The sequence below is a fragment of the Anopheles coustani genome, chromosome 3 (genome assembly GCF_943734705.1).
Source record: "Anopheles coustani chromosome 3, idAnoCousDA_361_x.2, whole genome shotgun sequence".
NCBI lineage: Eukaryota > Metazoa > Arthropoda > Insecta > Diptera > Culicidae > Anopheles > Anopheles coustani.
This window is the reverse complement of record NC_071288.1, coordinates 88,889,739-88,914,372: the sequence shown is the minus strand read 5'-3', so window position 1 is coordinate 88,914,372 and position 24,634 is coordinate 88,889,739. Positions and strand designations below refer to the sequence as shown.

Sequence of the window (24,634 nt, the reverse complement as noted above, 5' to 3'; positions counted from 1 at the left end):
GTGTCAAACGTCGCGAAATTTTCTTTGCACGGTCGCTTCGGATTTTTCGCTTTTACCGACCGATTTCAGCATCCCAGGATGGCTAAAAAGAAAGGCGAAGACCAGGACTTCGAGGAGGAGCCGAACTTCGAAGATCCGGAGGGATTCGTGGACGATGTGTCCGACGAAGGTAGGTTGATTGGTTGGCCGATCGACGAGACAGTGAAATGATGATGATGCAGATGCCGGGATGTGCATCAGTGTTAGTGTGCCTACGTAGAAGTGCTCCGAGTGCTACCTACTTTTAAAAGTTATTAATCGACGTGTCCGTGTCTTTTGATGTGGTTTTAAATTGCAGAATTGCTCGGTGATTTTCTGAAGCAAAAACCGTGCGAATCGGACGGAGTGGAGAATGTGGTGGTGGTCGATAACATCCCCGTCGTCGGTGCCGCTCGCTTCCCCAAGCTGAAGGGTATCCTGGAGAAGATCTTCAAGAATGCCGGCACGATCGTGAACGTGCACTACCCGAAGGACGAGGAGGACAACACCAAGGGGTACGCGTTCATCGAGTACAAGAACCAGGAGAGTGCGGAAGAGGCGGTGAAAGCATTGAACAACTACCGACTCGATAAGCACTACACGCTGCTGGTGAACCGGTTTTCCGATTTCCAAAAGTACTCGGACATCCCGAAGGAATGGTCCCCGCCGGAGCCGCAACCGTACAAGGTGCAGAACGATCTGTACAACTTCCTGGTGGAACCGGAGGCGCAAGATCAGTTCTGTGTGGTGTCGGAAACGGTTCCAGGCTCGGTACAGGTTCAATTCTGCCAGAACACACAACCTGAACCGACGGAATTGCTCAAACGAGAGGTAATTTGTTGACACTACTGCGTACAGTCACAGTTGGAACCGTAGATACTAAACATTGTTTTTCTTCCTTTTCTAGCGCTTCACGGACACTTACGTCAAGTGGTCACCGAAGGGAACGTACATCGTGACTTTCCATAAGCAGGGTGTCATCATCTGGGGTGGATCGAGCTTCGTGAAAGTGAACAAGTTCGCGCACAGCGGTGCCCAGTTCGTGGACATTTCACCCTGCGAGCAGTACTTGGTAACGTACGGACCGAATGGGCAGAAGATTGTCATCTGGGACATTCGCACCGGTGCCGAGAAGCGTGCGTTCGTTTCGGACGGAATGTCGAACGCGTCGATGCTGCGCTGGTCGCACGACGATCGCTACGTGGCGCGTTTGATCGACAGCCAGATTCAGATCTACGATACGACCACCTTCTTCCTACTCGACATGAAGTCCATCAAGGTGGAGGGTATCCGTAACTTTAGCTGGTCGCCGACGGACAACACCATCGCCTACTGGGTTGCGGAGGAAATCGATGTCCCGGCGAAGGTAACGCTGCTTGCCATCCCGAAGAAGATCGAGCTGCGCACGAAGAACTTGTTCAACGTGGCCGATTGCAAGATCCACTGGCAAAAGTCGGGCGACTACCTGTGCGTCAAGGTCGATCGATTCTCCAAGTCGAAGAAGGACAAGAAGGACAAGAAGGACTCGGACGTGAAGTTCCTCGGTATGTTCTACAACTTTGAAATCTTCCACATGCGCGAGAAGGACATTCCAGTCGATTCGGTCGAGGTAAAGGAGACGATTCTGGCGTTCTCCTGGGAACCGGTCGGCTCCAAGTTTGCCATCATCCACGGCGAACCATCGTCGGCCAGCGTCAGCTTCTACGAGGCGCGCAAGGGCCAAGAACCGACGATGGTAAAGAAGCTGGAGAAGAAGGTCTGCAGTCACATGTTCTGGTCACCACGGGGGCAGTTTATCGTGCTGGCGAACCTCTCGATGGGTGCGTTCGAGTTTGTGGATACGAACGATTTTACCATCATGAAGACTGGCGATCACTATCGCGCATCGGAGGTCGAGTGGGATCCGACCGGGCGGTACGTTGTGACGGGCACGTCTGGCAAGGTAGGTGGCCATAAATGTTACATAACTATTCAAATACGGAGGACCCATTAGAGGTTTTCGGAAAAACAAATTCAATATCGAAAATTCTCTTAGTTTACCCTCCAAAAGTGAAGTTCGTTGGACAAAAAAAGTCTTTGGATGTAAAACTAATCCGGAGATAAAAGTTGCTCAATACATTAGCAAATCAGTAGGCTTTACGGAATATAATACTTCATATTACGATTAAATATTAATTACGTTCTAATATTTAATTCACAGGCAAAGGAAGATCAGGGCTACTATATGTGGTCATTCCAGGGGCGCATTCTGAAGCGTATCAATCTGAAGAACTTCATGCTGTTCCTGTGGCGTCCACGTCCCGCGACCCTCCTGACGGAGGCTAAGCAGAAGGAGATCCGCAAGAATCTGAAGAAGTACTACACGCAGTTCGAAACCAAGGACCGTCTGCGCATGACGCGTGCCTCGAAGGAGTTGATTGAGAAGCGGGCGAAATTGCGCGAGCAGTTCACCGAGTACCGCACGAAGCGCGTCAAGGAGTGGGAGGAACAGAAGTACCGCCGTATGCAGCTGCGTAACAGTGCGTATCGTGAAGATGAAGCGTTAGGAAGGACGTGGAATTCGTTTTCGAGTGATCTTACTATGGCTATGGTTTGCTTTGCCTTTCGTTTCAGATATTGACACTGACACACTGGAGGCTGATCCAGATAACGTTGAGGAGGAGATTGTAGAGATACTTATTCGCGAAGATACCACCGTCCTCGAGTAATCCGTAGAAGGTGCACGGTTGGCGTTGTTAGGAGCAGCCGTCAACATTCTTCCCTCACGCTGGTGTGGCCGCTTTCGTTCCGGAGAGCGCTGTCACACGTCTGGGGATCTTTTACTGTGGTGGGAGGTGCGTAACAAGCGCCGCAAGAAAGCAACCGATCGGAAACACACGGCAATAACACCACACCCGGTGTGAACACAGTCGCACATTTAGGCCGAAGATTCCTTCCTTTCTGACGTGAGCTCCGGGAATCTTCAGCGCGTTTCAGTGTGCGTTTTACCATCAGTGTGTGCCGTGTTTCAGAACAATTCAGTCTCGGTGTCGTTCAAGTGTATCTGCACAAAAAAAGGGATCCAGCACATAACTGCTGTACGTTGTGCATCGCGTTCAATGGTATCAGAACATCTTCCATCCGTAGCAGAAACAACAGATTCACAAAACTGCATAACAAACAACAACAACAACAACAACAAGATCCATTTATTGCGTCAATAAACAACAACCGCGGTGGCGCAGCGAAACGAGACTGACCTAACAGTGAACCGTTCGGATTTGATACAAACGAGGGTAAAAACAAAACTTTCATTAGCTAACTGTGGAATTTATACTGTAAGCTGAAGTGTGCTGTAGTTTTACTCAGGACAATTCGGGAATAAGGATAAAGTGAGTTCGTCGCCGTACGACACGCCGGTAAACCCGAGCAGCAGTAAAACACACACACAATCCATCAATTGATTCGAACACTTACTATTACTCTTCAGTATGGTAATTAATATTAAATATAATATGCTATTGTATGATACGTCATTGAACAGAACCGTAGGGAGTGTTTTTCTCCGTAGCTTTGAATACTTTCCGAAAAACAAAAACAGCTGACCGGCGTTGGTTCGAATCCCAAAAATAAAAGAAAAAATGAATCCACTATCGCAAGGATCTAGTTAAAGCAAAATATTTTAAAAAGTGACAAACATTTCATTTGTATATTTATCTGACCGAAACCCCCGAATTTATATATTTAACTGATCATGAAAAACGATCGGATAATTTACTAGTTGCCAGCTCTGTGCTACCCGTTATTATCCTGGTATGACGATCATACTAGTTTTTACGTAGAAAAAGTTGAAACGTTGCTTCAAACGTTGATTTCAAATTTTTTCATGTAAATCGTCTCGAAACGGGAAGCGTCGTGTGCAACCCTGCATCCAGTTGGAAGATGCCAGGAATTTGACAATTGTGCAAATGAAACTTCTCGACAAAACAACAAACTACACATTGTGCTTTTTCGCTTTCCTGGACTGCCGCTGCCTGGTTGTGTGGTGCGTCGACTGTGTGTTACGCCTCGTTCGTCGCGTGTTTCCTGCTGGGCTCGCAGGCTTCTAATCCTTTCAACCTTCGGAAAACCCCGTTTTGCGATCGATGCTGGTGCATAAGCGAACGACGGTGCATGTGTGTTGTTTTCCCGACGGTGCCGTTGCGTGGTCTCACTGTGCGATGTGTACAGAATGTTTTGCAACCATCGCCTTTTTCCGACGGTGCTAGTTTCGTTTGGTTAGATGATAGTTTTCCCCCGCCCCCTTGGCTGCAACAGGAAGTAAGGAAAGTGTCTAGTGCATCTAGTGTTATTGTTGAGTATTGGCATTTTGTCCGCAACGATTCGCGGGTGTGCGTGTGATTGTGCAGTACAAAGCGGACCCCTTAGGGCATCCTTCGGGAGAAAGTGTATGAAATAGGTTCGAATAAAAGTTAAAACATCGATCGAAGAAACAGATTCCCAGCGTCGAGGTCATTCTTCCTCACCCCTTGAAGTGACCAAGTGAAAAGTGTCTGTATGCGAGAGAAAGTGTCAGTCTAATATCATCCGGGCTTATCGTCGTGAAAAACAAAGGGTGGAAGTACACGTCCCGTGGCAACAACAGGCGGAGCCTTGTGACTACACTCTCGACATCGCTCCGGATTACATTATTTGTGCAGGTTCCAGCGAAGGTGAAGGGCGTTTTGGGGACGAAGGCCAAAGAAGGAAAGCTGGTTCCCTCGGGGCCATCGCCAGCAGTAGCCGCACTTTTACAGATAAGATACATCTCATAGTTTCTTTGGACAGGAGAAAGGCTGCCTGTTTTGAAGGACGTGCACATTCTAGCAGGTGAGTTTACGCGCTTGTGGGTGTGTGGTGTGTATTTAAGCTCAGATCTTAAAGACTACTTTCTTGCGATTCTTCACAGCGTATTTGTTCATCATGTTGTAGGTCTGACGGACAGAAACTTTATCGGGATATTTTTTCACTTGTTCATTTCCATAACCCATTCAGCCAGACCAGTCGTTATTTGTGAGCCTCAACTCGTGGGTTGACACGGCACACAAAATAATCACAGACGAATAGACGAACGAACGAACGGACACGTACTACAAAGATAACGGGACGTTGCGTGGCTCTTTTACGGGGTGGCACCATACGATCACCGGACCGACAATTTCACCTGTCGACTGCCTTGAATCGGTTCTTTATGGTCCGAAATCGTACATCGAAGCAACCCGAGATCAGCTGTCCGGAACAGCAGGAATACCGGTTTTTTCCTGTTTGCAAAAGACCGGCGTTGAAGAAACCGAACCATTTTGCAATCCTGTGCATGCTTGGATGACGCACCGCCGAGGGAAGGGGGTTGTTTTTGTTATTGTATCTCCCTCTCTTTCACTCGTACTCGGGAAGCCTTCTAATCAAACTCGCTGTATCGCGGTCATGCTCTTAACCTTTCGCACTGCAAAACATGCTCGCGCGGAGGCGATTTGGCAGGACGATTTTACCGGGGGATTTTCTTCTTGTTCGAATGCCAATCAACATGCTTTCCCATCAGTGTGTGATGATGATTAATACAAGATACATCGCCCGGTGCCGAATGAAAACATGTGCGCTGAACCGTGGTGATATTTGCCACCCTTTCGGTAGCGTGTTCGTCTGGTTAATTATCATTGGGGCAATGCAATAAAAAAGTGGAAAAGGGACTATTTTTAATTTCTTTAATCTTCATTACACATCTTAGTTGCTATTATTAGCAGTAATGAAGCTTGCGGAGCAGTAAAATTTCATTGATTCCACGTGCCCCTGCTGAAACCATCAGCAGGGAGTTTCCGTAGCGAGTGACACGGAGTGGAAGGATAATTATTTTGTTTTTAATTGACAATGTATAAAAATACCAGCGACATGTTTTTTTACGCCATTCACGGTTGGTCCGTGTGACCGGCATTAGGAATTATGAGCGCAAGATTTAAAACACTGTCGGTAATTAAATGTGATAAAAAATGTGCTCGTCAAGAAAAACCTGCCGAGAGTAGACTTTCACGCGCTGATTCAATATTTTGCGCTGATTCTGCTCGTCTTGTTTTTTTTTCCTTTCGCTGGCCCGCTCGGTCGTCGACACACGCAAAAACGATTTTTCGAATAATTTAAATGCCCGAGGAAAACCTCTCCCCAGAAGATAGCCGACCCGGCGCGATCGGTTGTTTGCAAATCGCCCGCGCTTTGTTTTGCCGTTAGCCACCGGTCTGAAGAAACATCAAACGGCGCACCGTTTCATTGGCCGTGATTTACGGAACGCTTTTGCTGCTTCGTCGGCACCACCGAGCATCGTGGCGTTTTTCCCTCCCTTCTCTTGGGTCTGCGATGTGTCGAAGAATTTCCTTCGACCTTTGTTTTTCATCGGAAGGATTAACCGCAATCCATCATGGTAATTGGATAATTTGTAAACGTTTATCAATGGGTGATTTCATCTTGTTTGTAACCGTTCTGTTTAATTTCACTGCACGGAATCCATACGAAGGGTTTAATCGACAGGCGAGGAATAAAACATCGGGGTTTAAACATATCATTCAACGTGTTAATGATCAATCATCGTCCTTCTTGTGTCAGAGGTCGGCAAACTACGTGTACTGTTGTACTTTTTTTTTAATTATAAAATGAACCTTTTTTCGTTTACAAAACAACACAATATTATACCGAACTTCTGATTGCAGTGTATTCTTGTCGTGGGTTTTATTTTTTTATAATTATTTATTGGTGTCAACACTTTCCCAGAAAATAGGACATCTTAAAGTTCGTAACAATATTGTTGTAAAAAAAACTCATAAATACGGCTTACAAATATGAGTTTACTGCTATGTCAAAGAAGAATAGTATTTTTAACATCTTGGTCTTTGATAATAATGTGCGAATTGAATATGACCGTATTATGTCCGCTTCCGGAAAGAAAGGTTGCCGAACCCCGGGGCTTAGGAGCCCCCCAAGATTCTATTTTGATCCAACACATCCATAATAGTTCTGCAGAAGGCATTCAAAAACCCTCACGGTGTGGAATTTTCTTATCAGTTATTGCTTTATCATGATTCAGGAGGGGCGGGGTTGTACACGATCCACCATCACAGTCAAGCCATGCTGCATCGTGTGATCATCGGCAGCTTCAGCAAAAAAGGGCATTTAATCTAAGCGCCACCAACACACGCGACGCCAGTCATCTTCCGACAATGGCCGACCGGGGAAGCAGCCAGCATCCTTAACGCGGTGTTGACACCGTAATTGTAATGAGGCACATGGTAGCCCAGAATATACTTTGTCGCTAATCTCTTCTTGCACGCTCCCTCCGGCGAACTCTCCCATGGTGACAGTTCGGGTTCACGCCTCGCGTGGAGGGTGTCCAGCGTTTGACAATCGTTTGATACTGCTTTGTCACATTGGAGGGACCCCTTACCGGCGGGGAGGGCTGGAATGGACGACCACACGAAAGGGGTTGCGCTATTAATCCCGTGTGCAAGCGCCGCCGGAGTTCAGTTTGACACCGTCCCGGTCCGGGGGCTGATAAGGTGTAACCGTCGCGCCATTAGTGCCCCGTTCCGGGCCGCAGTTAGTCGAACCGAACGATCCGATCGACGCACGATCATCCCGTTTTTTGATCGTACAGTTAACGTGCGCGTGTAGTTTTTAAGCAAATTGTGACTCACTGTTTCGTGTTCAAAACCTTTGACCAAGCTCAGCCTCGATCTGAGCAGGAAAAGACTTTTCCGCAAGAGTTTATTAGCGTGTAATTGTGCCGTCTGTCACAAACCCCTGACAAGATGGACCGACGTCCATTTCTACGAAACCGGGAACCGTCCGAGCTGTCACCGTTGACGCAATCGTCCCCGGGCAGTAGTAGCGGCAGTGGTGGCCATGCAGCAGGTGCAATCGGTGCCGGTCTGACGAGAAATCACTCCTATGGCAGCATACTGCCGTACCTGGGCTTCCTGCGGAACTCACTGCGCAGATCGGCCAGCTCCTCCAGCCAGGTATACACACCGACGAAAACGCGCCACTAATCTCTTCCATCTCGGCACCATCTTTGTTTACATCTCTGCCCGTCATCCCCGGTTTGGCCAAACAACTACCACAAGCCCGTGCTGTGTTCCGTACGTGCATACCGATGGTATGCCTATGGTGGACAAGATTTCTCCTACATCCACTGAAAACGGTTGTAAAGTAACATGGGGCAAAAGTGTACACCTTTTGAAAACCTGTGTAGTTCTACTTTTTGTGTCGTGTAAAATTTTGAACCAAGTGAAAACAAAGTAATACCACAGTTGTACATTGATTTTAATAAGTTGTTACATTTATGAGATACGAGGTTCGATAAATGCATTATAGTGCCTTAAAAATGTTTATCCTAAACATAAGTTTATGCTAAATCGACATCTTCTATTTGCTTAATTTCCGTTTATAAAACCAAACACTTATCTATAGGCAACATATATATGTATGCATATGCATGTATGAAATTACGTCCAGTGTACTTTTGACCCACCTTACTCTACAATATTAGCCCTGGGTGATATGTAGCAGCTGCAGATAAATTCGCAGCGAGGAAGCGAATTTGCATGTTTTTGCTAGGGAGACAATTTTTCATGCAACAAAGATGCACTTGAGATAACACTCCACGATTTCATAACGATCGTATGTTTTTTTTATGTTTGTGTAGTTTACAAAATGTGGCGTGTTAATACCACAAAGTATTTTATCTATCGGATTTTTACAAGATATGAAAAAAAAATGTACCTTTTAGATATAAGTGTATGCTGCGAATAAGATTCGATCAGCAGCTTCCGAAATTAGTACTTCAATAGTCAAACATTTGGTTGAAAAAAACATTGACCCCCTCGCGAACGGCTATCAATTTGGCGCCACTTTCTGCCAGAATGAACCTAACCCTGACTTACTTCCTCTCGCGCGATTATTACGGTGGCTTATCTTGTGCGTTAATTTTTTGTTTTTGAAATCGAACAGCCCATTCATTTGTTTGTTTTGACGTTTCGCACACGATGCACTTGCAAGTGCGGCCGGCCATCGTGAAGTGGGCCACCGTCTTCCCAATTGTTGAGGCTGTAGCGCGCCCAATCGTTAAGACTTGCGGAATCCACTTCCTGGGGGACATTTCTCCCACCGGTGACCTTCCTGACCGTGGGTAAGGTGTCTAGCCGGGTTCCGGGACGCTCTTTGATGATGATCGCGTGATCAAATGCACGCCTCGCACGTCCACCCCGTGGTGATTTCAAGCGTGTGTTGACACTCACTTCAATCAGTGCCGCTTGGTGGTCGGTCGAGTATGTATCTAACCGCCACCATTAGGGTGGCCGATAACAACCCGCGCGGGTAGCTCTCCTCGAATGTTGACGATGATCGGGAAAGCGTATCTGTGTAGTTTATAATCCCAATATAAAAAAAACAATGTTCAGTTAGGGTGCTTCCCCTTCCGACTCGGTGGTTGTACGGCTATCTGCTTTAATGATACGGCAATCGTTTGGCCGTCCGTAATGGATGAGGTACTTCCAGGTTGTCACTTTGACACTGTTGAATAATTGATCCAATATGGGGCAGAAATCAGTTTCTCATATTGCCCAGTGGGGGTATAGCGTCATTAGCTAACCACTTCTGTTAAGGTGCTATCATCATTATCTCGGTTTATTTCCAATCTATATACTTTTACCAAACGAATGATAAGTATTTTCTTTCGCAAAAGATATTGAAATTTCGGGGACCATGGCAGCCGTTTGGTTCAAACGACGGGAGATACCCAAAACATTGATGGTCGATTATGTTTTCAACAAGATCCTCGTTTTAGTTTTCGTATCAGTCCAATAGTATAAAAGGTTTTTGGTAGAATCTCCTCTTGTGCAAAGGTTTTTGGTATTCCAAATTCGTACCAGTGAAATTTGAACCTACAACGCACAAACTTCCATAATTTATCGTATTTTAGAAAGGTCGAAAAAAGGTCATACACATAGTCTCTCAACTTAAATGATCCTAAAGTGTGTGGAATCACAAAATGTCTACCATATGACATTCAAACCAGTCATTCCTAGCCGATTTGCGATAAAGAAGTGCAGAAGTACCCAAAGTACAACTGGGAAACATCACTCCGGGCAAAGTCTCAAAGAAGATGGCATCGGGCATCGGGAAGGACGGAAGTACAAATAGATTACCACCACACCCGCTCGGCGGGTGGTTTTCCTTCCCCCCGACTTTGTTACATCTACACTTCCGATAAGCAATCAGCTGTCGCTTGGCTCGTAGGCTCTGGTCTCTTGTGGTCCAAAAAAGATCTTGGCCACATGGTAGATTTGGACCCCAGTTTCACTCCGACGGTCCATACTGTGTGGATGCGTTCGAGGGCAGCGCTGTAAAGGGCGATCTTAGCGCGGGCGATCGTGAGTGTGTGCGGGATGGGCGGCCTGCCTTCCCGTACCCGTACTGACGATACACGGATAATAAAAGAATTTTAATCACAGATACGACGTGGTGTCTATTGTCGCGAGAGTATCGCGCTATCACCAACGAGGGTCGCGACGGATGCGGGTTTGGCCGCCGCACGTGTGATGGTGTCGGCGGAGCGGGCAGCGCGCGATGGTTCGATTCGGTGTTGTATCCGTGTCGGGAGAGCGTGTGTGCGCGCGCAAGGCCTGTTGTCACACTCCCGCGGTGCGGTCCGCCGTTCAGTTGACGAATGTGCGCACGATCGGTCACATCGCGTACCGTAGCGACACACGGTTCCGTGCGGCGTCGTCCTCCAAGAGATGGCGCCATCTGCAATTGAGATCCAATCAGTAGATCACCCAACGATGGGCTCGAATTGAAACGCACTTCAGTTAAACAAAAAAGAAGATCGCGATACTTTCCACGGGGTGCGAGCGCCAAGTGCGTATCTGTGTGAACTAGTTTCAGTGATCCAAGCAAGTGTCGTCTAGATGGCCATGGTTTTCCCGATCGCCGGCCTGATTTGAACTACCAACTGTCAAAGTGTGTTTTTCGTTTGCTTTGCGTTGTCGGGTCTTGCAGCATCGAGTCAACGTGGCTTTCTCCATAGAAACATCCCCGATGTGCTGTGCGTGTAACTGCGCACATAAATAATCCCCTTCCTCCATTTTGGTGGTGTTGTGTTTTTAGGGGAAGATTTGGAAAACAATCTTTCCATTCCATTCGCCGCAGATACCCCCGACTTTGGTCAAGACTTTTTTGCCACGTTGTGTGTTGTGTGTCGGTCGGATTTAAAAGCGGCCGCCATTTATCATTGAGCAAACAGCACAATTTCCGAGTGCACCCGTTCTTGAAAAGGCTCCCGAAAGGTACGCGAGAAAGCGAGAAGAGGCGTGGAAGCAGATTGTTTGTGTTTTCTTTACTGAAATGGGAAAAGTTCGTTGTGATTCGTCAAGGTGGTGTGTTTCTATCGCTCGCAACATCGAACCCAGTGGTGTGAATAGGAATTCGACAAAGACCCAAGTGTCAGCCGATGATGAAGCATAATCGATTAGCGCAAAAGTTGTGTCCTTGTTAAAACAAAACACACCCCACCTCGTAAGACACAAAGAAAGAAGGGGGTTGGAGGAATTGATATTGTGTAAATTTGCTTGAGACGGAGAGAAAAAAATATATAAAAAAGGAAAAAAATACATGATGCACCGAGCGGGTGCATAGAGAAACAAAGTCATCCTCGAGTCAACAACAAACCAACCCCTCGGTGCTCTGAGTCAGGTTCGGGTTTTGTTGGCTTTCGTGACGTTCTTGCAGAAAGGCAGCCGATTTCGATCGATTGTGCGATTGTGATAGAGCGAGAGTCGTTTTTTTTTCAAATCGAGAGGAAACCCCGAATAACAACAATGTTCAAACTCCGCTCCGCCGGCCACGAGCATCACCATCATCAGGTAAATATAGATAGATCCCCCTTTCCCGGGGGTGGGTGGGTGGGTTTGGGCGAACCCTGGTGTGTGTGGCGTAGGGTGGTAAAAGCTGAAGTATAAAATAAACACAAGCAAACAATCCCCGCAACCCCTAGAGCGAAGGGTGCATCCTACGACGACGTCGGCACGAGGACAGCTGATGTGTTCCTTGGCGTGGCGGATCGGCGAAGATAAAATAAAAAAAGATCTTATCTAAATGGCTCGGAACGTCCGCCGGTTTGGGGCATCGAGTGGCCGATTGACGAAAGGCAAATAGGACGGAAGTGAGATGCATTCCACCCGTTTGAAACCGTTTGCCGGAACGACATTCCTTCCGGATAGTTTACTTTGCACTTTGGAAAACTTTCATCAAGATCGTTTTTGCGAGATTCGCTCGGAAAACTATTCAAATGGTGCCCATCACCTAGTTTTCCGTGCTCCCCTTCCTATCTGTCTATGGTTGAACTGAGTGTGACACTAATTTAAAATAAATGGTGGGGTACTGCGGAATGTCCGTAGATGTTTTCTAACGCACAAACTATTTTCTTTTCTCAATTAAATCTGGATGTGTGTTCCAATTATTTTAATCGCTTTATTTTGGTTTAAGTTTTTGCAGTAAGATAATTGATTATTGATTGAGTGTGTAAATTGCCTATTTTCTCCGTTTTGCGGCTGAATATCTTCCTTTATCCATTTGATTATGATTCTTCCTTTATCCACGAGATCCAACGCTTCTAAACCGGCTGAAATTGATCAAATTGTTGCTAATAAAGATGTTTAGTATAGTTCTCTGCGTATTTTGCAATAATTCCCATCGTGCAAGAGGTGTGAAGTTTTTCTTTTATCTCGACCCGGGTACATTGTAAGCGCCAATAAAGTAGGCATTATGATGGTCACGAGGTTATTTGCAAATGATACGACTCACCCATCCAACAACGTTATCATCAGCGATCGTGCCGAAGATACCGTCCGGTAAATGTGGTCGATACACGTCCCCCGACGTCCCCTATTCTCTTGCGTTTCTATCTTATCAAAGAGACGACGTCAAGACGGTTCGGCGAATAAAAACGTCGTGCGGCCTTTTGGTTTTTGTCGGGCCGATGTTAATTAAAGAAATGGGTGAGGAAAAGAACCAACCCATTGATTACTCAATGGCGAGCCATTAGCGATGCCGTGTCTCATGCCGACGGAAGCGTTAATCCCAGTTGCGGGGGGCGCTTACTTTGATTACATTTAATCTGTCATTTGCCTCAATAGATAACTGCAATCGGGGGTGAGGGGATAATATATTTTACCTACACCGCATCACCTTCAAACGATCGACAGCTTGCTTCAGCCAACATTGAGCCGTTTGATTTACAAGCACTCACCGCGAGGGTTCACTCAGGGTGCGGCGGTGTATTGACCGAGGGAATCGTACCCTTCCAGTGGCAATTAATTGCAATTAATGTCGCCTGTTCCTCCTGGCAATGACCACGATGAGTCGTTTGATGATCGATGAAGGATGTTTTCGTGCGCCACGGGAAAGGGGAGGGTATCGATTGTGTGTATTTGTGTGGGTTAATTACCGTCTATAGCCACAAAACTAGCCGTTGACCTAGACGATGACAGAACGTTGGACGATTTGACTGACAGCTTAAGTGACTTCTTTGAATACATCAATATCACTTTGAATTCTTTCCCACATGCCAACGTTTAATTTTCACTCATTTAGAAAGCAACCCGTCCAGCCAGTTGTTCGCTTTAGGGGACACAAAAGTGTCCGTTACTTTATTTATCATCCATGCTCATTTTCTCATCATCGCAGCGGGGACTTTTCCTCGTTCCGTTTCCCCTCTTACCAGGAACAGCCGTGTGGGTAGCTCGTGCTGGACCATCCAGTTTGAACAAAATATGATGTGTACCCCCCTGACAACTTATGTCTCCTGTCCCATTTCGTGCATGTCCGTTCGTATCTCATACTCATCAACATACGGGCACGTTGACGTGTGAATGTTAGATGTTTCCGTACCGTGTCCGAAAGGATGCAACTTAACTCACAAAGTTCTCCCGGTGGAGCTGGAGGGGAAGCGCAAGTAGTGGTGCATTGACAGAGACTTCCTCTTCCGTTTCCCTCTGTTATGATGTACTACTTTTGTGGATTGTAATAACACCACACTCCGATGCTGCAGTGAGGGGAGGATATTGGAAAGTGTACAATGCACTCTGGCTAGAAACTTCACTGCAGCACATGGAGAAAGAAGTGTGCTGTCGTATTCTACCATGTATAGCAGAATGTTTCAGTTGGTTGCATCCCATGTTAGCGGTGGATAGTGACACACATGCTTCTAGAATAGCTCGTAGTGTACCTAGCGACCATTAGAGAGCCTCATAGAATAGACTAAACGCCTTTAGTTTCTCTCAGTAGTGCAAGCATTGCCCTAGAGAGACAATACACACGTTATTGGACCAACTCGATTGGCTTAGAAAAGCTATTGAAACATTTTTGGTCGATTAAACATAGATAGAGACCGACGAATTGTTTCATTTGCGGGTGGAAAATTTATTAAACACAATTGATGTACACATGTGTAGCTAAGTAGGCTATGTAATGTTTCTAAAACCAACCTTCCATGGCGAATTGGAACAACTCAGTCTCTTAGAGTGTCTTTTAGAAAACATTGGATACAATAAAACTAAACGAAATTCATCATTCTACTAAAAGGTTACCCAGAAAAAGCACCCCTGATACGGTATTTGCTCGAGCTGAAATGTACCGCCATAGCTAATGCCCCGGAAAGTGCTTTGGTTTGCCGCAACTGCCTTGAAACATAGCGTGTTTTTCTTTTCTTTTAAGTTGTGTCCCGTTTGATGCTCGTGATATGCCCAATTGCCGGTTGTTTTTTTTTATCGAAACCCTTGTGCCCTAACTCTCGATTGATCATCACTTACCTAGTTTTGCATTCTGTTCTTTTATCTCCATTCCGATCGATATTGGATGTTCTATTTACAGAGGAATGTTGTTTTTATTTCGCTCGACCACTGCTCGGGCGTACGCTTCACTCGCTCGACGTTTGTGTTGATCGTTGATCTGCTCGCTCCGCAACACTACCGTTCATCATCAAATAAAAAAAACCGCGTCCACGTCCTAACGTTCGTCCTTACATCAGATCGCCCAACCAACGGCAAATCTCGTTGCTCTCGTCCAGTGTACTTTTTTGGAATGCGCGCATCTTCTGTCAAAATCGAGCTGGAAAAATAGATGTTTGACACTTGAGGCAACCGAGCCATCATACAATCAGTGTGCGTGATTGTTTTGTGTCTGTCTGTGTGTTTGTTTATTGTTGTAAATATTTCTCCGTTCCTTGGTCGCATATCCTTCTCGCGGTCAGATCCGAGCGCCGGCCAAAGGGCGATGGTCAAATAGAAACCAACCAAAAGTTCGTCGTCGTCCTGTTAAACGCTTTCCTGCATCCCACGGAGACGTTTGTACGACTTGCAATCGAAATCTTGGGGAGACTTTCCCCAACGACAAGAGACGTCAAAGTGCAGCCTAGCACTCAACGGGGTCGCTGTTGCCCGGTGGGAACTCACGACGCATGGATCAGGATAAGCGGTACGATCATGTGCGGGCGCTGGTAAGCAGCATTCATGGCTCGTTTCCTGACGCAACCCTGCTGGACACGGTACTGGATCGCACGAACAACAACAGTCCGTCGCAGCAGCTGGCCCCCACGGCCGCTACCACTCCAACGACACCGGATGTGGCGGCCCCGGCAGGAAGCGATGAAAGAACGGATGCACTCACCCGGCCGGCCGATGGTCAGGAACGAGCGGCGGCCGATGGAGCTGCCTCCACACCTCATCTGGCTCCCGAGGGTACCCCTCGGCGTGGCAGCTCCCCGTCGTCTTTGCTACCCACCGGCAATGCCAACAGCCACAGCACTCCGACGAGGCTGCTGCAGCACCGTCTGCGGATCCCCTCGCTGGTCGTTACAAGTTCCCTTTCGCCCTACCATCCAGGATCGCTGCAGGCTGGCAGCGCCGACACCGACCACACGCCGAGACGGTTCAGTTTTGCGATCATGAGACGCCACTCCAATACGGTACCTACCAGATCTGTCAAGCACACACAAGCAAAAACCAAAAAAAAATCGCTCGCTACATCCCTAGTTCCCCCTCCCCCCGTCGGTGCCTCGTGTTATGTGTGTTTGTGTGTTTGTTTTTTTGTACTTCACCAAAAGTTACCCGTTCCTTCAAGCTCACCGTCTCCCGTGTTCTTGTCTTGTCATTTGCCATTGTGCCATGCCGTTCGACCTCGTTCATCCTGTCATCCCCGCTGTCGCTGCCGCTCAATAGAAACTATCTTCCTTCCTCACACTCTTTTCTCTTCAAATCTCTTCTCTCGTAGTAATTCGCTCTTCGTGCTTTGTTAAATTATCTCTACTTCAGAGTCTAAAACTTCCCATTCTTAGTTGTCGAGGCTCAAGTAAACAAACGTACGTACGATTTGTCATTTTGTCCATCACTCATTGGCCACGCTCAACTTGAGACCACCGCTCGTGAGATCCTTAAATGTCAAGCTTTTGAAGATACCGATGAGTTCCTGCTTTGGTTGATTGGGCTAGAACCAGAAACCTTTAAGAAAATATCTATCCCTTTATAACAACAACAATTGTGTGAGACAAAACTATAAAATAATCAACAGTCACCTTCGTCGATCCTTTTATCCTGTTTGTCTTGAGCCTTGAATAAATCAGGAATGCTAACGATCCATAAAAAAAATTCAAGTTAATCCTCTTGTTGTATCCTCTTCACTAATTTCCGTACAGTTATTAATATTTTGATTTGTGTTTCGATTTTCTACTAAACCTTTTCATCCATCACCAACGTTTCTGATTGTGTGAAAGTTTTGTCCTTGTTTCTGGTAGTTATGAATTTTTACTAGCATCGTTTGCAGTCGGATACTTTATACACGTGTGCAATTCACCGGTTCGTGACATCCGAGAGCAACCAGCAAATCACAAATATCGACACTGAAGAAACCTCTACTAACCTTTCACGAACGAAACTCGAATCACTTTTTCTTACCTTTTTCGAATGATGAATTTTCTAATATACCTTCTATCCCGCAACCCATGTTTTTACCCCTTGGTATTTGTACACTTCGTCACGCCGTGTTTTATGCGCTCCTCGTTAAACTCTTCCCAGTGTTTTCTTATATGTCGATGTATTCGTTTCATCTTAGAGTACTGATTTTTTGTGGTTAGTTGTTTATCACATTGTTGTAGTGTTAATGTAGTTTACTCTATTCTTTGTGAATAGTTCGGTGTAAACCAATGTTGTTACACCAAAACGGTAACATTAGCCAATACTATAGATTCCAGCTTTCTCTTGTATTTCATGTGTTGTTAAATGTTGACAGTATATTTGTAACATGTGTACTAAGAAGGAAACATATCGTTTTAAACCATGATAATTCAATATTGAAGCCGTTTAAATTGTGGTTGTTTTACGTTCGTTTTTGTTTTAATCTTTCACTTATTCTTTGTATTTGTAGGGTCCGCGACAGCCGAGCGGTAGCGCCGGTTAGAAAATCGGCCCATGAGCGCCGGGGCTCACCACCTCGACGGCGTGGGTTCGAATCCCAACCGAGACCGGACCTTCCCCTGTACGAGAGGACTGACTATCCACGTACAACAGGGAAACAAGTCTCGTAAGCCCTTAACGGGGGCAGGCATGACCAAGAGGTCGTTACGCCAAGAAGAAGAAGATTCTTTGTATTTATTCGCCGTTTCATGTTGCATATAGAGTGTAAGATCGTCTGCCAAAATATACCGAACCGTAACGAAATTCATTTGCCACATTAAGGTACCACCTGTTACCTGAGAAAATGGTTGGCACGGTCTTTACCATTCAGAAGGTCTTCTTTTCACTCTTAGCTTGAGGTGAACGTAGAGAAACTTCGTCTAGTATTGTCCGCCAGGTGCTAGATTCCGTTCCGAGAGTCCACTAGCCGAGAGTGAAGTTTTCCACATGTTCGTGCAAATATTTTGCTAATGAGCCGACGGTTTTATTAACTTCAAGACATCGCGGCTATAAATAAGCTTCTCTGTAGAGACAACCCACATAGGTGACATAGCAACATTGTACTGTGCCTCTATTTAACAGGTTGAGCATCGGAACATGCAAGTTCCTGATGACGTAGTGTTTAAAAACTAGGTTTGCTCAATTACTACCCATTGTCGTTGCCAAGAATGAAACGCAGGACACTGTACGAGACCTCGTTGGTAACAAATCCATGTAAAACGCAAAATATGTGTTTCAGAAGTGAAATTTATTATTCACACGAGTCGTTGCATCCAGAACATGGGCCGGCTATCGGTGCAACCACAGGGAGTCAGGTCGAATCGAATCCTGTTATGCGTGTTTAATCTCCGCCTTTAATTGACTTTTAAATTAAAATCCCCACGTGTAAGGAGGGTGGGTGTTGATTCTTGCGATTTTATTTATGAACGCTGTGTTTTTTTATTTCAACTAAAGCTAAAGTACAGTAGAACGTCGATTTCCGTGCTTATTCGGGACCGGTTGGACCCCAGATAACCAAATTCCACGGATAATTGGGCCGACTTGCAAACCTATGTCACATATATGTTTATACTACAAGAGTTGAATTATGAGAGAATTTAGACAAAAAGAATGCTTTTTTACCAACATTTGTGTGTTGAAAATTAAATAATTTATTTTCAATAAGTTCGAATTAGCTACATAAACTTATTTGAACTCACAGTTACTGTAACACATTTTTTTTACAAATCGTTAAAAAGTTCAACACCGACTCCCGGATTAATCCGGTCCCGGATGATCGACTAAGATTAGAGACATGTGTTAAAAAGAGGAAAAAATAATTTAACATGTATTGTTTGGTTCAAATTTAGAAGTTCCTCAATCTCTACACGATTTGTGTGACAGAATATTTAAGTTTTTTCCTTATATATCATTATTACATCAGCGCTGCTAAAGAGTCCAATCAGCTTTAACTTATAATATGGTTTGAACAATATCTCGTCCAAGAATCAGCATTATTCGCAAAAACCGCTGAAACCACTTTTCGTACATCTTCTGGAACATTTCTTCTTTCAGATGCAAATTTCTGTTTGTAGCTAAAGTTTGCTGCTTCGTTCAAAAATTAATCTTCTCACCCTGCTTGTCAGATCGTGAACAGAAACCTCCTTCTCCTCGGGCATCCAAAAAGATCTCACGCTGGGTCGGCGGATCCAGTTGGAGCGGGCAGGGGAGCCTAAATAAAACGAATTGCAGAAATTTATACTTTTCGAACTATAAACCAAAAGAGAAGTGAAAAAGGTTCTTTCCGAAACATTTTATCTGATTGCCCCCTTTTTTTCGTGTGTGCGATCACGATGATCGGATGAGTGAGAATGAGATGAGTGAAAACTTTACTCACTCTACCCTTCTGCACTGGAGGACTCTCGGCATCCCGTGGGAAAGACCCGTCCTCCGTGTGATCATCCTTCGGTTACGTCGTTCCCCGGAAGATCAAGAAGAATATTTTATTTTCCACGCTCCATCTTCGTGGCTCTTCATTGGGTACTGATTTAAAGCACCGGGTTTCCCCGCGCCCGGATCGCTTGAAGGATGTGATCGAGGCAGACGATCGGTGAAAAACCTGTCCCGAACGGATCTGGGAGGCTTGGCCCCAAGATCGGGGACTTATTTTCTACCGCTTTTTCGCGTGGATTCTGTGTGCTCAGCTGAAAAAAGCTCACAGGCTCTCGGTTCGCGCGCGATCAACGCGATCTCGCACCGACTCTCCAGTCTTCTGGCTTCATGTTCTGGCCCTCCGATGCCGTGATGGCATGGCAAAAACCTGTCACAGTGGAGGCATGTGGAGAGGAAGGGAGGGGGTTGCTACTGTCAGGCATATCAGCTGGGGTACCTGTTTCGGATACACGGAGAGTGGGTTCGTGTGCGTCTGTGTTAGCCCGGTAGCGCGAGGGCGCGTCAATGCAGTGTCGCAAATGTGGTCCTCAGTCTGCGACGCGCGTTCGACCGCGACTGACTGAAAACGACGAACGCGCGCGAGTTTCCCTACCGTTGATCGTTTGCTGTGTGTTTGTGTGTGTGTGTGTGGTTGTGTGACGATCGCGGATTAGAGCGCCATCCTCGCGAGGACCGCCACAGGCAATTTCATTGGCCTCAGTCGCAAGGGTGCACAAGAAATGCAGTATCCCTTGTCATATGGTAGTGGCGAAAAGCGTTGATCTTTCCCGGAGAGTAAAAAGTCCTATCGTTAGAACGTTGCTACGATCCGAACGCCTATTTGTTTTGCCTCAAGTTTTTCCACCACCCACCGTTTTCACCACCAACAAAGTGTGTTCAATTCTCTTAGTAGTCTTCAGTGGATGCTTACCAGGTCTGTTTGAACGTGCGATGCGTTTTTTGTGTGTATCCAAGTGTTCGGGATCCGTAAGATAATGGCAGATTTCCTTGGGGTGCATCGGGCTTACTTGGATCGAACAGGAACAGGATGTTAAATGAGAAAATAATCCAACATTGGTAACGACGTTATGAACTGCGTACTAGATTAGTTTTGTTTTCGATACACAATTTCCATGTGGCGTCGTAGATTCGTTCTCAAACGTCACGCAAACCACAATCTCTAGATAGAAATTAAAAAAGTTGAAAAAATCGTATTAATTAGACAAATCTAAACCTAATGGGAATGATAGACCGAACCAATGAAAAGTAGTTGAGGTTCTTTAAAATTGTCAGGTACTTGTCTCTAGAAAAGTAACATCCTGTAGAGACAGAAATTGTAATCCTTTGCCTGATCTTAAATCAAAACTACAAGTTTTGTCTTCAATTTCTTTTTGTTTTAGACACACTCTATTTCTATCGTACCGTGCTTTGTCGGAAAAGTAGCACAATACGCCATTATGAAATTAAGAAAAAAATGTTTTTAATTCGAACTCCATCGAAACGCAAATCGAACCAAACGATGGAGTGAAATTTATTGCTTAATTTTTACTAGCAAGATTATGTAAATTTATTCGCCCGGTGTGTGAGTCAGATGTTTTCGAGATGATAAAATAACATATCATCGACAGAAACGCGTACGGTTGTCTTAGCCATATGCGTAGCTAATTCCATTCTGTTTGGGAACGCTGAAATAGTTTATTCTTTTTCCAAAAGTAGTTTGGAGTTTTGGTTGACACTGTCTAGAAAATGTTGAAACATTTTAACAACTCCACCATCAACAATGTGCTTCCACAATGATCCTTAAGAATAGATGAAAATTTGGGAGGAAAACTAAAACTGGCTTGGAAAAGCTCGCCAAACTCCTTTGATTATTTTTTAACCTTCGACCTTTCTGTTCAATGCACGAGAGAAAGCTATGATTTTGAAATGAAGGATTGAATATTCAATATGTTATCCCTCATTGCACATTGATGCAACTGGTGGAGTTGGTGCAGTTTCTTAACTTGTGCGATTTAAAAAAAAAAACTTTTTTTAAAACCTTCTCTCCACCCCACATGATGATTCATTTTCTATCTGTGAGGCGATGACGCCTAACAGAAGTCGTACACCAGGTTTTTGGAACCGGATTTTTTGAAACTCGAGCCGTTAATATTAACGATCGTCAGCGTTGTAGTCGGATTAAATGACGGGTGGAAAAACCCACCCTGCGAGGGTCGAACCAGAATGGATCGCGAGACTCGATCCTGGCGTGGCGTTTGGAAAAGTAAGACACATATGTCAATGGACCCAAAGCCGTTGGTATCTTAGTGATGACTCATTCCTGCTCATTAGTTAAAACGTCTGATCCCCGGATATAAGGAAGCAATGTTGCGCTCACAGATCGAGCCCGAGTTCGTTGCTTTTTGCATCCCGAAATCTGCCAAAATACTTACGCTCCGAAAGCACACTCGATACACACAGAATGGAGTACCCCTCCTGCTCTCGGCGGGTGGTCAGAAACACGAAAGTGCATCAAGCAAGCAGTGCGCTCCTATAACATCCGCCTTTCTCACAGGATCCTGCAAGATTTTGGGTTTCGAAGCGAAGTGATCTTTTATCTGTGTGCACCGCCAAAAATCCTCCCAAAGTAGGGAGAATTAACACCGCAAACTGCCATAAATCACAATTTGCAACCGTGCGTCGGAGGAGAACTCCCTTGCGGAGGGAGAAAGAAATACGCGTATCCTCCGGGTGATATTTGAGACGCCGCCACGACACCGATCTCACCAGGGTTAGGAAACAAACGAAAAAATAAGTCCTACCACCGTGTCTGGGTGTATATTTGTGTGTGCATGTGCTAAACAAGTCGTATGTGTGTACCGGTGGCTGTGGTGGTGTCCCGTGGTGATTGTATGTGCGGTGCGTACCACTCACCATTTAACCTGTCGTCTCCTGCCCGGTGGGTGTTTACGGTGTTCCGTTCCTGCCTTGACCCCCGGGGAGGCCCGAGTCGAGCCCCTGATTGTGCCAATAAAAGCGGCGTGTCCTCGGAGAGTGTACGGGAGGCCACGAGATGAAAGTGATCGGCTACGATGAGCTGATCCTGAACGTGCAGCGCCTGAAGGCGTACGGCCGGCGCATAACCCGCTCGTCGAAAGTACATGTATGTGTAGTTTGCCGCATTTTAGTCTGCTCGTCTGCCCACCACCCGTGCACCGGAGGATGGGGTTCGTAGTAAGGTGGGGTGCGGTAAGGCGGGAGACCTTACCCTTACCAGTATGCAGCCAGTACCGATTAACCCCTCACTGACCAAAGTTTCCAACGGAGACGTAACCGAAATTCTGCGAACGCTTTAATAAGTAGTACTTGTATCTGGAGTTAATTGTATCAACTAATAATTTATAAGAATTATATGTTCCACAAATCAATTCATAAGTTTAAAGTTCCTCTCCCTCTGAAGTTCCTCTATTTCCGAAGTTCCTCCACCTATCGATCCAAGGGTGAAAGTCTGATCGTTTAACAGCTGCATCAACTGATGTTTTTCTTTAGTTACGTGGGTGCATTTGGAATGGTTTAAAATCTTTCTGTTATGGACCAAATGCACTCTACTTAAGTGATGGAGAAGTGTTTTTTCTTCCATGACCTATATCCCACTTCTCCACCACTGGACTTTGGATTTGGTGGACAGCATTCTGCAACTAGTTTCCCGTCAAGGTAGCTCCAGAATAGATACTTGCTTAGGTTAAGCCACGTTCCTAATGGTAGGTGGTTGGTTGGGTTCTAGCAATTGCAACCGGAACCTTGATTAGGGTTACGATTGAGTTATGACCAGGCTGCCGCCGTTTTCATCGGCCTTGGACCGCGGATCGAGTGGACCCGCCGACGGCGTTGGTACCCGTGGAACAACAAGTCTTAGCTACTCCAAATCCACCACAACGGACAACCTGTTTGTTCCCACGGCACACCTTTTTGTTATCTGCCGCCGATTGACTCACAACCAAGTCACAAGAGACCGCTCTCGAGCAGGTCCTAAAGTGAGTTCGTGTGGCGTGCACTTGGAATGGAATGGTTCAACCCCCGTCTCGGTGCAGCTTGGAAGTTAGAGTTCAGATTCAGCGGCAAACATTTTTGCACCGGTCCGGTTATGACTAATACGGATCTGGGCGGTTAGCACCCAAGTTCCAAGAGTTGGTTGGTTTAGTATCCACCTTCCGCTGACCAAGAGCGTTGCCAAGCGGTCAGTTGCCAGCCCTCAAGAGGCAGGCAGGAGTTTTTTGTTGTATTCTGGAACTCACCAGGCACGCCCGCACCGAACTGCTACTCACTTCCGACTGCGAACTGCGTTTACTTTGCGATTCTAAGCCGCGGTAGCCGCCTTACCGGCCCTCCGAGGGCGACGGCGTGGTCCTACGCGCCAACGAGCGATGTGAGGTTCAATCCCTGCCGCCGATAAATGAAACCCGCACGCCGTGATTAATTAACTAAGGGCTCATTTAAAAGTATAATACCCCTCGACCGGTAAAGGGAGAAGCCGGGCGCAACGGTGAAGTGAGCACACGATCATGTGTGTCTAGCGCCATTCTTAGAGTTGATTTTTTTCGCTCTTTCTTCCGAGAGTTGATCCTCAAAGAGTTTTCTCGGTCGGCTTCTGTATGAATTCTCGGTGTTTATTTATGTGCATCGATCAGGGAAACTGTACCAGTTACGTTAGATACTCGATCGTGACATGCTTGAACTGTCGGGCATGTTGTTTTTTTCCCCTTTTTTCAATCAAATTCAATGATCAATATCAATCAATGTACTGCACACAATGTGACAGCTTTATAGCAAATAATTAGTTGTTTTAATTCGATGTGAATAACAATTACATCCTTATTATGTCCAATCATATGTGGTTCTCATTTAACTGCTACTTTAAAATAAAAACCGAAGCTGACACATAAAAAATAGTTTCGGCCAAAAAAAGATACTTTGCACATCGTTTTCTTGTATATTAGTGATCATTCTTGCGTCATGTTTATTATTGCATTTTAGAGTAAATACTGATACTTTGATGTGTTCTTCATGCAATTGTAGTGTAAGAGATAGGTTTTTATGTTTATTTTGTGGATGATTGCTAAATCTGAACTCAATTCCTAGTTGCGTTCCAGAATTGGATGTCATCACTTTTTCAACGCATTGAAATCATTTCTCAATTATTATAATAATGTGTTTACATCGCA

General features: G+C 45.6%; 2 protein-coding genes across 7 annotated transcripts in view; both read left to right on the top strand.

Moving 5' to 3' along the window:
* The first annotated feature begins 6 nt into the window (after positions 1-6).
* LOC131260785 (eukaryotic translation initiation factor 3 subunit B) lies at positions 7-3,613 on the top strand. Its single transcript, XM_058262606.1, has 5 exons — positions 7-169; positions 338-849; positions 926-1,960; positions 2,219-2,537; positions 2,632-3,613. The coding sequence occupies exons 1-5, from the start codon at positions 79-81 to the stop codon at positions 2,724-2,726; spliced, it is 2,052 nt and encodes a 683-aa protein (XP_058118589.1). The 5' UTR covers positions 7-78; the 3' UTR covers positions 2,727-3,613.
* A 409-nt stretch (positions 3,614-4,022) lies between these two features.
* The window catches only part of LOC131259577 (kinase D-interacting substrate of 220 kDa), a 31,826-nt gene continuing 11,214 nt past the window's right edge, over positions 4,023-24,634 (top strand). Inside the window, exons 1-2 of one of the 6 annotated variants that reach the window (XM_058261098.1) lie at positions 7,354-7,666; positions 11,432-11,939. In XM_058261098.1, the coding sequence (XP_058117081.1) occupies positions 11,895-11,939 (45 nt within the window). In that variant the 5' untranslated portion in view covers positions 7,354-7,666; positions 11,432-11,894. Of the gene's footprint in view, positions 4,867-7,351; positions 8,037-11,431; positions 11,940-24,634 lie in introns of those variants that run through there. The other 5 variants (XM_058261097.1, XM_058261099.1, XM_058261100.1 and 2 more) reach the window with 5 other exon arrangements.

Coding starts and splice junctions, on each gene's coding strand:
- LOC131260785 (XM_058262606.1), top strand. CDS start 79: ATGGCTAAAAAGAAAGGCGAAGACCAGGACTTCGAGGAGGAGCCGAAC. Junction 850..925: donor CGGAATTGCTCAAACGAGAG/GTAATTTGTTGA, acceptor TTCCTTTTCTAG/CGCTTCACGGACACTTACGT. Junction 1,961..2,218: donor TGACGGGCACGTCTGGCAAG/GTAGGTGGCCAT, acceptor TTTAATTCACAG/GCAAAGGAAGATCAGGGCTA.